This window comes from Brassica napus, chromosome A4 (assembly GCF_020379485.1).
Source record: "Brassica napus cultivar Da-Ae chromosome A4, Da-Ae, whole genome shotgun sequence".
NCBI lineage: Eukaryota > Viridiplantae > Streptophyta > Magnoliopsida > Brassicales > Brassicaceae > Brassica > Brassica napus.
In genome coordinates, this window is record NC_063437.1 from 18557141 (window position 1) to 18571601 (window position 14461).

General features: G+C 36.0%; 3 protein-coding genes across 3 annotated transcripts; all 3 read right to left on the reverse strand.

Annotated features, from left to right (window-relative positions):
* Positions 1-1064: 1064 nt before the first annotated feature.
* LOC106450207 (F-box/kelch-repeat protein At3g13680-like) lies at positions 1065-4215 on the reverse strand. Its single transcript, XM_048778510.1, has one exon. The coding sequence runs from the start codon at positions 2807-2809 to the stop codon at positions 1718-1720; it is 1092 nt and encodes a 363-aa protein (XP_048634467.1). The 5' UTR covers positions 2810-4215; the 3' UTR covers positions 1065-1717.
* Positions 4216-10813: 6598 nt separating this feature from the next.
* Positions 10814-11664, reverse strand: LOC106447340 (F-box/kelch-repeat protein At3g13680-like). Its single transcript, XM_048778227.1, has 2 exons — positions 11196-11664; positions 10814-11019 (listed from the first exon to the last, which is right to left on the reverse strand). Exons 1-2 carry the CDS (start codon positions 11662-11664, stop codon positions 10814-10816), a joined length of 675 nt encoding a protein of 224 aa, XP_048634184.1.
* Positions 11665-12656: 992 nt separating this feature from the next.
* On the reverse strand, positions 12657-14213 carry LOC106447341 (F-box/kelch-repeat protein At3g13680-like). Its single transcript, XM_013889244.3, has one exon. It carries the CDS (start codon positions 14082-14084, stop codon positions 12855-12857), a length of 1230 nt encoding a protein of 409 aa, XP_013744698.2. The 5' UTR covers positions 14085-14213; the 3' UTR covers positions 12657-12854.
* Between the last annotated feature and the right edge of the window lie 248 nt (positions 14214-14461).

Consider the following 14461-nt stretch of genomic DNA (forward strand, 5'->3'; position numbering starts at 1 on the left):
ATGTCACTAGTGATATTATCTTTTGAATGTTTTTAGCCTCTCTTTTACTAGGTGTTTCACATGTATGTCATAATAATTTTACAGACTCCTATATATTATAAATTCAAAGATCATTATAACTAATTGTTTTTATATTTTTCATCATTTTTATTATTTTCTTTTTCATGTTTTAAAACATCACTGAAATTCATAAAACTCTGAAAAAGTAAAAATGTAAACTTTAATCTTTTTTAAAATAACATAATTATGTAAAAAAGACTGAATCTGGCTGATTTAATTTTCCCAAAATTTCTAGTCACACTTGGGTAGAGATAGGATGTTGAAGTCACGATCCAAGAAAACATTCACCAACTATGTTTGTATAAGATAGTCAAAACATCACTTCACAGTAAGCTATTTCGTCTTCGTTGATGAAACATATATAATCAATGATCATGTCAAGTACGCTTAGGTTGTTATCGGCAACTAAACGAATCTACAAAACAAAACAAAGAATTTGTAAGAATATTGACGCATACAAATTTAGGATGAAGAAAAAATATGAAAGACAAACCTACAGAGCAGAATCTGGTTCAACTTTGTTGTAACCAAACTTTCATTCATTAATGATAATTTTTACAATTTAGCAAAAAAAAAAAAACCTACAGAGATTGACCACGAACCGTATCCCTCGTGAAGCTAGGTATCTTGCCTAGCATCCAAAAAATTGTTGGTTCGTCAAATATGTAACTTCTGTCATCTGCACAGCGGTTGAAGCAATGGCAAATCTTTATGAATCTGCATCTGAAAAATCTTCTAAACAAGTGTTGAGAACTAAGATCATATCTAGATCATGAATGAGTTCATCCATGGAATCATAATCTCTCATCTTTGATGCTTCAAGAGCATATCTGACAGTATAAGAACTATTATACGCTCTAAGATTTTGTTTCTTCACAACCAACAATAGGTTGTGTTTTTTTTTTGTTACTACTGGCTTAAGGTAATAAGTATGAAGATAGATAGGTTTCGAGAACATACATTTAGAGTTTTTGCTTGAAGTCGTTAAGTAGCTACATATGTCTCCCATATCGAAGTGATTAAGATTTTTTGCCACTTTGAAGGATTTTGCCCGAGAGCAAAAAGAACGATTCATCTGTAACAGAGCAAAAAAAAACTTAAGAAAGGCTAATTACCTCTAACCAGCCTAGATTTGGCTTGAGGGGTCCAACCAAGATCTTGAGACAAATTGGAGGGTGTCTATTGGATAGTTATTTTTTCCAATTAAATGTTTGTCATTCATTATTTTTTATATATACTAAAAGATCCATGGGAAGAGGTTGAATTGTGGTTTCAGAGGAGCCATTTCTTTTCTCTTTCAAAAAAAAAATTCATGTTTTGGTATATATATATAATAGAAAAGTAATTTGAAAGTGACAAATATATTGATAATAAAGTTCAAACTTGTAAGGTTGGGAAACATTTTATAATGTAATTAGTGACTTTGTTATGTGTTCTCACATAGGTTTTCGGTTTAACATGGTTCGACTGTCAGTTCGGTCCGATTTTATAATGTAATCAGTTTTTAAGGTGAGTAGAGGATGAGACTGTATCATAGATTACATATCACGAGTGGTATGAACAGTCTGAAAAAAAGAGAGGCTAAAACATTCAAAAGCCAAAAAAAAAAGACAAAACAGAAAGAAGATGATGCAATGTACTTCACATTCTCTTTCCATTACACTTGTTGGTTGAGTTGTACTAAGCTTGGAAGATATGAAGAGCACAACAGTGGGGCACAATATATCTTATGAGGATAAAAATCATTCCAAAGATAGGGAGCTTCTCGGATTCTCACAGATTTGAAGTATCCATCTTGTCCGAAGACGTGAGCAGTTTGGTACCAACATGCCTTGGCCCTTTCTAGAACGAAAACCACAGCAATTTTCTTCTCCCTGTCAACGAGAAATCTCCCAGAGCAAGGCTCAAACCAATAGCCAAAGTCCACTTTCAAAAACTTTGTCCATGATACAACATCAGGACCAATCTTATCCGTAACACTAATCTCGATCGTCTTAGGTGACTCCCAGTGTTGATACAACACAGTGAGATCGTCTTGTCTAACACAAGAGAAAGACGTGAAATGTAATCCACAGTAAGAATGAAACGGCGGCAGAGGCAGAAGAGGTGCGAAGCTCTCTGTTGTGAAATCAAAACAGACGAAGAAACCTCTCGTGGTAAAATAAGCGTTTCCTTTCAAAGACACGCTGTGTCGATGAGACCGTATCTGCCAGTCTTGAGTGGCATCAAGAACCTTCCAAGAACTCGAGCTAAAATCGTAGAGTTCCAACCCTAAAACGTTTCTATCTGTAACTGGATGAATCTTGTCGAATATCCTCAGGATCTTGTGGTTAAGGTTGTTGTTGTCGTATCCGAGAGAAAAGCTGTCTCCACGTTGGAAACTGTGTCTGGGTTCGATCCACCTCGTTTGCCCTAAGTAAGGGTTCCATACCACAAGCCTAGAGTAATCCTTAAGGAAGCATAGCAACAAGCCATCACACTGAAACACCTTAGATATCTTGATTTGATCAAGTACGCTTACTTGTTTTATAGATGGGTCACCGTCATCTTTGCAGAGATTGAAGTTTATCAAACAAATGCTCCTCGAGTCCATCATCAAGAACTGATTCTTTGCTCCTTCACCCAAAAAGATCCGATTTTTACATAAAGTGTTCCACTTTTTGCAGGTTGATCTCAGAGATGTCATCGGCACCCTAGAGAGTATCTCATCCTCTACCAAATCCTCTGGAAGATCGAAAATTGTCTTCATTGTTCCAATCTTCAATTAGGGTTTCTTTCTCTGGCTCTGCTCTGCCTTGGTGATTAAGTCAGCTTGGCCACCGTTTTTTTTCCTAATGGGCTTACGATGACCCAAAAAATTAAATTACTTTTACTACGTTTTAGAGATGCCTTAATCATGTCTCTATGTATTTAGTTGTAGCGATGTCTTTTTTATTTTTATGCAAACCGGTCTCAAAGGCCTCTCTCAATCATGCTAAATCATATTGTAGCCATGCAAGAGAGCTTGTAACGGCTCAAGCGAAACATTAGGAGAATCAAGGCTCAACATGCTCCATCAGCATAACTTCTTTGAGCTTTCAAGTTACAATAACGTTCGGAACGCAACTCCATCCATCTCGTATCCTCTCCTCTGAAGCTCCTCAAGTCTGGATTTTGACCCAAGAATCTCTCGCTTCTGATGACCACCTACGCGCTGTTTCTTTAGGTAGGTGATGGAGAAGTCTGTGGACTTCTTGGAGAAGAAGTTACCTCATTATAAAGTTAACGTGATTAATTTAGATATTCAATAGCATATAGTCTTATATCAATGAAATATAAATAAATATTATCTGCTAACCTGAATGAAGTAAAACATGTATAATTTATAGATCGGAAACTATAGCTAACTGAAATGAGGCGCGCTAAACCTGAATCCAGTCAAAAATATTGGTAAAACAAATATTTTATAAAGTTTATATAATACTAGAAAAGTTGATTACAGAATCATATTAAAAAAAATACGATGAATATTTTCCTATAAACGAAAACGGTTTAACTTTATGGTTGGCTATTACAATTAAGCAACTGAATTATAACGTGTATAAATAACATAATTTACTAAATCTTATCTAGCAATCATGAAACCTATATATGTTGCATGGAATCGAAACAGATATGTGCAAGCGGAAGCTCGGTTTTTAGAAGATTTAGAAATTGAAACGTTTTAGTAACGCATATTATATAATACAGAGAAATTTTCTAGGATAATTTTTTTAGTTTATTTTTACAAAAATAGCTCAAAAAAAAAATGACCAAAATAAATTTTATTAAAATGTAAAATATATTTTTACCCTAGGGTTAACTAATATAGACTTAGGATTTAGAGTTAACGAGTGGAGTTTTGGGGATATGGTTTCAAATTTAAAAAAATAAAAAATAAATATTAAAAAGTTAAAAATAAAAAGTGGCTATTTTGGTCTTTTTTTAGGGTTATTTTTGTGATAAAAACTTTTAAAAACTATTTGAAAGAATTGCCCTTATAAAAACTTTTGTAACTACTATTTTTTTTTTTACCTTTTTATTTTAAAAACATAATATAACTTGACAATATTTTGTTTACTTTTTTAAAATTTGAAATAATAAAATATTATTGGTTGGTGAATCTAGAAGAAACCCAATAAATATTACATGCAGTGCAGGTAAATCCACCAAGACTTGAAACAGGACGCGTAGGAGCGGTCGGGCAAATCCATTTTATCTGTGAATGACGTAAAATTCCTTTCAGAAACTTCAGTGCAAAAAGACCTCAAAGTGATTTTGGCAGATTCATTAAATATATGTTAACCGATTCTTACGTTTGGAAGATGCAAGCTTTCCATGAGTTGTGAAGAGCTGTAGACAAAACAGAGACATGGTGAGGAACGCTTGGCTTTTCAATGAATTTTGCTTAGATTAAAAATTATAGAATGTTATTTTTCATATGAAAAGAGCAAATTGTCTTGTTAACATTCTACCAGCAAGATAAAATAGAAACGTGTAATATGGTATAAACAATCTATATCTATTACAAACGTGAAATAAGTTAGCTAGTGGTCCGTCCACCCAGAGCCGTCAAATAAGGTATACTAGATTTTTCATGTGCGGATAGATTTCAATTTATAAATATATAACGGATAACATCGCAAAACTTTAAAAAATATTTACATTTTAATGTTATATATTGTATAAATCGATAATGTTATTATTTATGTTTCTTATTCGATATTATTAATGTATAATGATTTGTTTTATATATTTTACTTTATTATTAATTGTTATTATATATTAATATATTTTCGTGTTTGGTAAAATAAATTCATAGTATAAAATAAAAAAAATGAAAATCTTCTTCATTTTTTCTATTTGTTACAAATTGAATACAATTCATTTTAAAAATTTATTTAGTTATACTATAAAACTGATATTTATTAGCATAATTTATATTTCTATGTTATTTATTTTAGTATATTGTAGGATTTTATATGTAAATATATTATAATAATACTATAGTATTAATACTATACTATAATAACCCAAGAATAACTCTATTTTAAATGGCCCGTGAACGACTTTTAACGAATTTTAAGATTTGTTAATTTTGTTCGTTACTCGTTAGCTGCTATCATTGGCTGTGATTATACTTGTGTGACCCACATGTTTGCCTATCCCAGAATTCTTCCAATTACACAAGAATAGACACTAAAGTAAAGAAACGAGAACACAAATTAAGGGGAAGAAAGATAGTTTTCATTCATAATCTTTTATTTATTTTAACAAATTTAGCATTCATTTAAACAGTTTAAAGTATAGATCTTGAATTGAGATTAGAGTTAAACGTTAAAAATCTAATGAATCAGCACAAGAGAGCCGGAAGTTGAGCTAATGTCAAAGCCGTAACGATCACAATGGCACAAACGCAGCGATCTCCATAGCCATAGGGAGTTTCACTAAGAATATATAAAAAGCAGCTGATAGAATAGTTGGCTATACAGAATCTGAACAAGGCATAGAACGATTTGATGATCAATCCCTTCAAATAGATAATGAGCCAATTAAAAAAGAATTGTTGATATCCTATCAAGAAATTTTCAGGACACTTTTACAATAATAACGAGAGTGTTGCAAATTTAAACATGTTTGAAAATGATGAACATTTGTTTCAGGATAGCTCCCAGGAACCAAACATGATATTAGATACTTGTATCATCAGAACAGCTAGTAAGATTTAAGTTAATAGACCGGTTCTATTACATCACATTCTTTACATTAGCCTGGTTGGTTGGTTGATTTAGAGTTGCACTAAGCTTGGAAGATATGAATAGCACAACAGTGGCAGATAAGATCTGTTATGAGGATAACTGTTTTGGACATAGGGAGCTTCTCGGATTCTCACAGATTTGAAGTATCCATTTTGCCCGATGACATGAGCAGTTTGGTAGCGACAGGCTTTGACAGTTTCTAGAACGAAAACCACAGCAATTTTCTTCTCCTCGTCAATGAAAAAACTACCGGAATAAGGGTTAACCCAAAAACCAGTGACCACGTCTAGTTCAAGTAATCGAATATGAAACTCACAAGTAATAAGAATATCTCTCTTATTAATCTCTTAAGGAAACTCACTCAAAACCTTAAGCTCTCAAACTCAAATCTATCAACTCTTAAGTGTTGCCACAACTCAGCAACTCCTTATATAAGAAAAGATAACTCCTAATCTTATTAGTAAAAACACTTATTAGATATTTCCTAATCTATTTAGTAAACCATATCTCGGTTAGATTAGGTTAGCTTGCTTCTCAAGTTATTTCAAGCTTACTCCAACAATCTCCTCCTTAAGCTTGAAATCGGTTCTTGTCAAATCTCCTACTCCAATCAAACTCCTCATCTCCTTGAATCGTATTCTTCCAAGTGCTTTTGTCAAGATGTCTGCTCTTTGCTCATTTCCCGGTATATGCTGTACTTCGATCAAACCATTGTCAACACATTCTCTTATGAAGTGATAACGACGATGTATATGTTTGCTTCGCCCGTGAAACACTGGATTCTTAGTGAGAGCTATGGCAGACTTATTGTCGATATAAATCACCACCTTTTCACTCATTGTGCCATTGATCTCACCAAGAAGCTCCTGAAGCCATATAGCCTGTTTAGCTGCTTCCGTAGCTGCCATAAACTCTGCTTCACAAGATGAGAGCGCAACTGTGTCTTGTTTACATGAGCACCATGTGATCGGCGACTCCGAGAAGTAGAAGACGTGACCAGTTGTGCTTCGACCATCATCCTCATCAACATTATGGCTACTGTCGCTGAATCCTATCAACCTCGGGACCTTCTTTTCTCGTCTGAATGTGAGCCCATGTGTAAGCGTTCCTTGTAAATACCGTAATATCTGTTTGACCGCTGCACTATGAGAGCGTCGTGGCTCGTGCATGTACCTCGACAAAACGCCTACCGCATAAGAGAGATCGGGACGTGTATGAAGTAAGTATCTCAAACACCCAATGCTCCTCCTGTACTCTTGTTCATCTACGCCTTCTTCTTCTATTGATTTGGAGAACTTCAAACCAGAATCCATTGGAACATGAACAAGATTGCAGTCTTTCATACCTGTCTCTTCTAGTATCCTTTTAGCATAACGTTCTTGTCTTAGCGTTATTCCCTCTTCGTGTTGATCCACCTCGATCCCAAGGTAATATGTCAGCTTTCCCAAGTCACTCATCTCAAATCTTGATGACATTCCTCTTTTGAATTCATGAATCAAATTCAGACTTGTGCCTGTGATAAGAAGGTCGTCTACGTAAACCGCAACCAAGAGCTGCTGTTCTTTGTCCCGTCGCTGGTACAATGCTGGTTCCTTAGAGCACTTTATAAAACCCAAATCTCCAAGTACTTGATTCAGCTTCTCATTCCATGCACGTGGAGCTTGTCTCAAACCATACAGAGCTTTGTTTAACTTATACACTTTGTTTTCTTTTCCCTTAATCTCATAGCCTTCTGGTTGCGAAACATATACCTCTTCCTTAAGATCACCGTGGAGGAATGCAGTTTTGACGTCTAGGTGATGCACTTCCCATCCTTTAGATGCAGCTAGAGCCAATATAAACCGCACGGTCTCAATTCGAGCAACAGGTGCGAACACCTCTTCAAAGTCAATGCCATGCCTTTGTATATAGCCTTTTGCAACTAGTATTGCCTTATATTTATTTATACTTCCATCGGAGTTTCGTTTCACTTTAAAGATCCACTTTAATCCGATTGCTTTAGCCTTTGCTGGAAGATCCGCCAAATCCCACGTTTTATTTTTTACAATTGATCTGATCTCATCTTCACAAGCGTCTCTCCATACCTTATTTTCTTTGGCTTCATCATAACTCCTGGGTTCGTCATTGATCATCAGAAGCAAACGTTCTCCTTCTACCTCAGCTAAGAGGATGTAGTCATCTAGATAACCCGGCGTCTTAGTCTCTCTCGTAGACCTTCTTAGGCGAGGTCCTGTTTCAACAGTATCATCTTCATGATATTCTATCGGCACTATGCTCTGCTCATCTGCTCCAGTTTCTTCCCCAACGACTTCATTCTCATTCCCGGTGTTACCTGGCTCACTAGTTTCTTCGATCTCACGTAAGCCACTATTTCCAAAATCTCCAAGGTTGATTGTGAAGGTCTCTGGTTCCTTATCATTGCTCATCCAGTTCCAACTTTTATTCTCATCAAATACCACATCTCTACTAACCGTTATCTTACGGTTTATTGGATCAAATAGCCTATAGGCTTTTGATCCTGGCTCTGTGCCAAGATGAACTAACGTACGAGACCTGTCGTCCAACTTTCGAGTGTGTGGACTATCTACTTTCGTATAAGCAATGCAACCAAAAACTCTTATATGCTCAATATTTGGCTTTCTACCTTTGAACGTTTCGTAGGGTGTCTTTTGAATGAGCGTGCGAGTTGCTGCACGGTTGATGAGATAAGTTGCATGCCTTACGGCTTCTCCCCATAAGTAGTTTGGTAGGTTGGTGTGTTTGAGGAGGCTCCGAGTCATTCCGAGCAAGGTTCTGTTTCGTCTCTCTACTACGCCGTTTTGCTGCGGTGTGTAAGGGGCGGTAAGATGTCTTGCTATCCCATGTGTTTGACAGAAACTAGAGAACTCGTTTGATGTGAATTCTCCTCCTCTGTCTGATCTAAATGTCTTGATAGTACTTCCTGTTTCTTTCTCAACTATTGCCTTGAATATTTTAAATTTTTCGAACGCCTCATCCTTTCCTTCCAATAGACTAGACCACATATAGCGTGAGTGATCATCGATTAGTACGAATATATAACGTTTTTTAGATGGTGTGGGAGGAGTAATTGGCCCACAAAGGTCTCCATGAATGAGACCTAATACTTCTTCTGCTCGATATGTCGTCGCACGAGGGAATGAACCCCTTGCTTGTTTTCCACGCAAACAGGTAAAGCATGTCTCCTTCTCAATTTTAAGTTTTGGCATTCCTATAACCATCTCCTTATTTGCCATTGTACCCATCGAATCTCTTCCTATGTGGCCTAAACGTGCATGCCACAACGTTGTATTGCTCATTGTCTCGAGCTGCAGACATTTCTCATCCATAATATCGATTTGCACTTTGTACAGCCTATTCTTAGATCTCTTTGCTCTAGTTATCAGTCTTCCTTCCTTGTCACGTAACACAAGATAATCTTCTTTCATCGCAACATTACATCCCGACTCTGTAGCTTGGCCAAGACTGATAATATTACTTTTCAATGCTGGTATAAAGTAAACGTCTGAGATAATTTTCTTTCCACCATCTTTGCTGTAGAACATAACTGATCCCTTGCCTTTAATATCAATCCTAGAATCGTCTCCGAATCGTACTTTCCCGGTGATAGATTCATCAATACTTTTAAAGTAGCTTCGATTACCGGTCATATGATTGCTTGCCCCATTATCAAGATACCAAATATTGTCTCTGTCCGAGCTTGTTTCAAACTCCTGTGGATTTACATTCCTTTCGTTTAGATAAACGACTTCATTCACCATTAACTCTTCAGCCTCTTGCGTGTCACCGTTTGTGACTGACTCTGCCGCTTCTTGTAGCTTTAACAGACGATCAGGGCAGCTTGAGGCATAGTGTCCCTTCTTGTCACATCTGAAACACGTGATCTTTGATAGATCAATGTTATCATAATAGCAATCGTTGTACCGACCTCGACCTCTACCACGGTTGTAGAACCTTCCTCCTCGTCCACGACCTCTGTAACTATTGTAGTCTCGGTTTGAATATTGAGATTGTGGCTGACTGTCTGTATTTGCAAACATGAGTTTGCTCTGATCCTGCGGTTCTTCTTCTTCTTCTGCTACTCTCTCCTCGTATGTTTTTAACCTTCCGATTATGTCTTCAAAGCTCGTGGTTTTAAGATCAAGGACCTGCTCTAGCGAAGCCACGATATGTATATATTTTTTTTGCGGGAGGCTTGAGAGAAATTTCTTTACTAGCTTTGTTTCTTAAATAGTTTCCCCCAATGCCGAAGATTTTGATGAAATCTCTGATAATTTTCCAACAAAGTCATCAATAGTATCAGTGTCTTTCATACGTAATCTATCAAATTCTGCCATTAATGTTTGTAGTCTGGCCTCTCGCACTCGTTCTGCTCCCATATGCCTTGACTTGATCGCTTCCCAAACCTTCTTAGCCGTATCCAATTCACCTACTTGTAGGATAAGTGTTTCGGGTATAGATTGGAAGATTAGGGCTATTGCCATGTCGTTCTTTTCCCCTAGGTCAGATTCGTCTTCGACAGCATCCCATACTTTGTGTACCTTGAGCACAACTTTGATTCTTATAGCCCAGACAGTATAATTTGTAGTTGTCAACATCGGACATCTTATCGAAGAGGAGCCACCTCCTTCTTTAATTTTTTTAGTTACAATATCTCCCATCGTGATCGATTCCTAGAGGCTCTGATACCAAATCTAGTTCAAGTAATCGAATATGAAACTCACAAGTAATAAGAATATCTCTCTTATTAATCTCTTAAGGAAACTCACTCAAAACCTTAAGCTCTCAAACTCAAATCTATCAACTCTTAAGTGTTGCCACAACTCAGCAACTCCTTATATAAGAAAAGATAACTCCTAATCTTATTAGTAAAAACACTTATTAGATATTTCCTAATCTATTTAGTAAACCATATCTCGGTTAGATTAGGTTAGCTTGCTTCTCAAGTTATTTAAAGCTTACTCCAACACCACGTTCAAAAACTTTGTCCAAGACACAACATTAGGACCAATCTTATCCGTAAGACTAATCTGGATTGTCCGACATAACTCCCAGTGTTGATGCAACACAGCGAGCTTGTCTTGTCTAACACACGAGAAAGACGTGAAATGTAATCCATGGTAAGAATGAAACGGAGGCAGTGGCAGAAGCGGTCCAAAGCTCTCTGTTGTGAAATCAAAACAGTCAAAGAAACCTATAACACTCGTACGAAAATAAGCGTTTCCATTCAAAGACACATTGTTTAGCTGTTCTCTTATCTCCCACTGGGGTGTGTGACGTCAAGAACCTTCCAAGAACTCGTGCTAAAATCGTAGAGTTCGAACCCTAAAACGTGTTTACTTGTAATTGGATGAACCTCATTGGAGAATCTCAGGATCTTGTGGTTAAGATTGTTGTTGTATCCGAGAGCAAAGCTGTCTCCATGTTGGAAACTATGTCTGGGTTCGATCCACCTCGTTTGCCCTAAGTATGGATTCCATACCAAGAGCCTAGAGCAATCCATAAGGAAGCATAGCAACAAGCCATCACACTGAAACACCTTAGAGATCTGGATCTGATCAAGTACTTGTTCTACAGATGGGTCGCCATTGTCTTTGGGCAAATCCAAGTTCATTAAACAAATCCTCCTCGAATCCATCATCATGAACTGCTTCTTTGCTGCTGCTTCTTTACCAAAAAGAATCCTATTTTTACATTCAGTGTTCCACTTTCTGCAGGTAGATCGCACTGTTCTCAGAGATGTCATCGGCAGCCTAGAGATTATCTCATCCTCTACCAAATCCTCTGGAAGATCTAAAATTGTCTTCATCGTTCCAAACTTCAGTTAGGGTTTCGTTGCTCTGGTATTTATATATGTCGTGGTGATGAAGTCAACTTGGCTAATCCTTTCCTCCTAATGGGTCTCTCATGGCCCAACTAATCAAACAAGATTTTATTTATATTTGTTTGTTAAAGTGATTTTTTTTTTTTGCAAGAATGACATTTGTGTGTTATTTAAGTTAAAAATTAATATATATATTTTTTTTAAATGTTATTGTCTTATACATTACATATTAATGTTTTTTTTTGTCAACATGGTAGGTATTTCAAAATATAATTGTACATATATTAATAGTTTTATTTACTTTAATTAATATAATATGTAAAGTTGGGTTCGGTTTAACATTCTTGTGATTTTGATTTATTTTGAGATTTTGTAAGTTTTGGTAATTCCAAAATTTTAATTTAATAACGTCACTTTATATTAAAAATTATATTTTTTATTTAATTAGATAACAACATATTTTAAAATAAAATGATAACGTTGTATCCAAAAATAATATTTAAAAATCAATAAAAGGTAAAAATTTAGAAAATAGAATATTCATAAAATAGTATAAATTTGATTTTTGATTTAATTTTTTTGTTCTTTAAACTAATAATACATTTATTAATAAGTATCTACAAAAGAATAATTAAGTACCTAGTTTCATATTATTTGTTTATGGTTTTAGTAAAATTCAATGTTATTGCTTTGATAATTTTCAAAATACGGAAGCTCCCAGCCAATAAATAAGAAACCATAACAGAGAGGCAGAACAAAACACAGCGATCTCCATAGCCATAGGGAATATGTAAAAGGCAGCTGATGAATAGTGGCTATATAGAATCTGAACAAGGCATAGCCCACTGCAAAGAATTATTTAATGATCAATCCCTTCATGAGCCAATTAAAAATAGTTGTTTGATATCCTATCAAGAATATTTCAGGACAGTTTTACAATAAAGAGAGTGTTTTGAAAACTAAACACGTTTGCAAAATGATGAAAAATTGTTTCTGGACGGCATAATCATATATAGTAATCAGTTTTAAAGGTGAACAGGATGAACCTGTATCATAGGTTACATTACATATCACGAGAGACATGAACAGTCTGAAAAGAGAGAGGCTAAAAACATTCAAAAGACAAAACACATAATTAACGATTTATCCGAAAGAAGATGACCACAATCTTTCCATTAGCCTGGTTGGTTGAGTTGCAGTAAGCTTGGAAGATATGAAGAGCACACCATGTTTCGGAGATAGGGAGCTTCTCCGATTCTCACATATTTGAAGTATCCATCTTGTCCGAAGACGTGAGCAGTTTGGTAGAGACATCCACTACTGAGCTTGTCTAGAACGAAAACCACAGCAAGTTTCTTCTCCTCGTCGACGAGGAAACTCCGAGCAGTAGGGTAAACCCAATAGCCAGTGTTCACTTTCAAAAACTTTGTCCAGGACACATCATCAGGACCAATCTTATCAGTAACGCTAATCTCGATCGTATCACTTGACTCCCACTCCCAGCGTTGATACAACACAGCGAGCTGCTGCTCTTCTCTAACACAAGAGAAAGACGTGCAATGGAATCCATCGTAAGAATGAAACGGCGGCAGAGGCAGAGGCGGTCCGAACCTCTCTGTTGTGAAATCAAAACAGCGGAAGGAACCTCTAACACTCGTAAGAAAATAAGCGTTTCCCTTCAAAGACTCGCACTGTTGACAAGACCTTATCTGCCGCCGCTTGGGAGTGACATCATCAAGAACCTTCCAAGAACTCGAGGTGAAATCGTAGAGTTCGAACCCTAAAACTTTTCTTTCTGTAACTGGATGAATCTCACTGGAGATCCTCAGGATCTTGTAGTTAAAGTTGCTGTCGTGTCCGAGAGCAAACCTGTCTGAACTATGGAAACTGTTTCTGGGTTCGATCCACCTCATTTGCCCTAAGTAAGGGTTCCATACCACAAGCCTAGAGTAATCCTTAAGGACGCATAGTAGCAAGCCATCACTCTGAAACACCATAGGTATCTGGAATTTTTGATCAAGTACGCTTACCTGTTTTATAGATGGGTCGCCATTGTCTTTGCTGAGATCCAAGTTCATCAAACAAATCCTCCTCGAGTCCATCATCAAGAACTGCTTCTTTGCTGCTTTACCAAATAAGATCCGATTTTTACATAAAGTGTTCCACTTTTTGCAGGTTGATCTCACTGACCTCAGAGATGAAATCGGCAGCCTAGATATTATCTCATCCTCAACCAAATCCTCTGGAAGATCCAAAATTGTCTTCTTCTTCTTCTTCGTTTTTTTGAACCAACAATCGAAAATTGTCTTCATTGTTCCACTTCTGTTAGGGTTTCGTGGTGATGAAGTCGACTTGGCCGATCCGTTTCTCCTAATGGGTATATAAATAATTTTTTTTATTTTCATTCCAATTAATATTGTTCTCCTTTTCTATTAAATAAATGACTAAAATTAATAATAATAAAAAAGACAATTTTCTTAAACATATCTTTTTTAGGTTTTTGTCACAAAAATAGACTTCAAAAACTATAATGACCAAAATAGCATTTTTTATTTTGAAAATTTTAACTTTTTTTTTTATTTTTAAACCCTAGCCCTAAACCCACCCCCTTAACTCTAAACCCTAATGTCTAGATTAATTAACCATAGGGGTATAAGTGTATATTTACTTCTTTTCCTAACACATTTAAATTTATTTTTGTCATTTTTATTTTTAATGTCTATATTTGTGACAAAAACCTTTTTAGGTCTATCCTAGAGAATTTTTCTAATAAAAATATTCC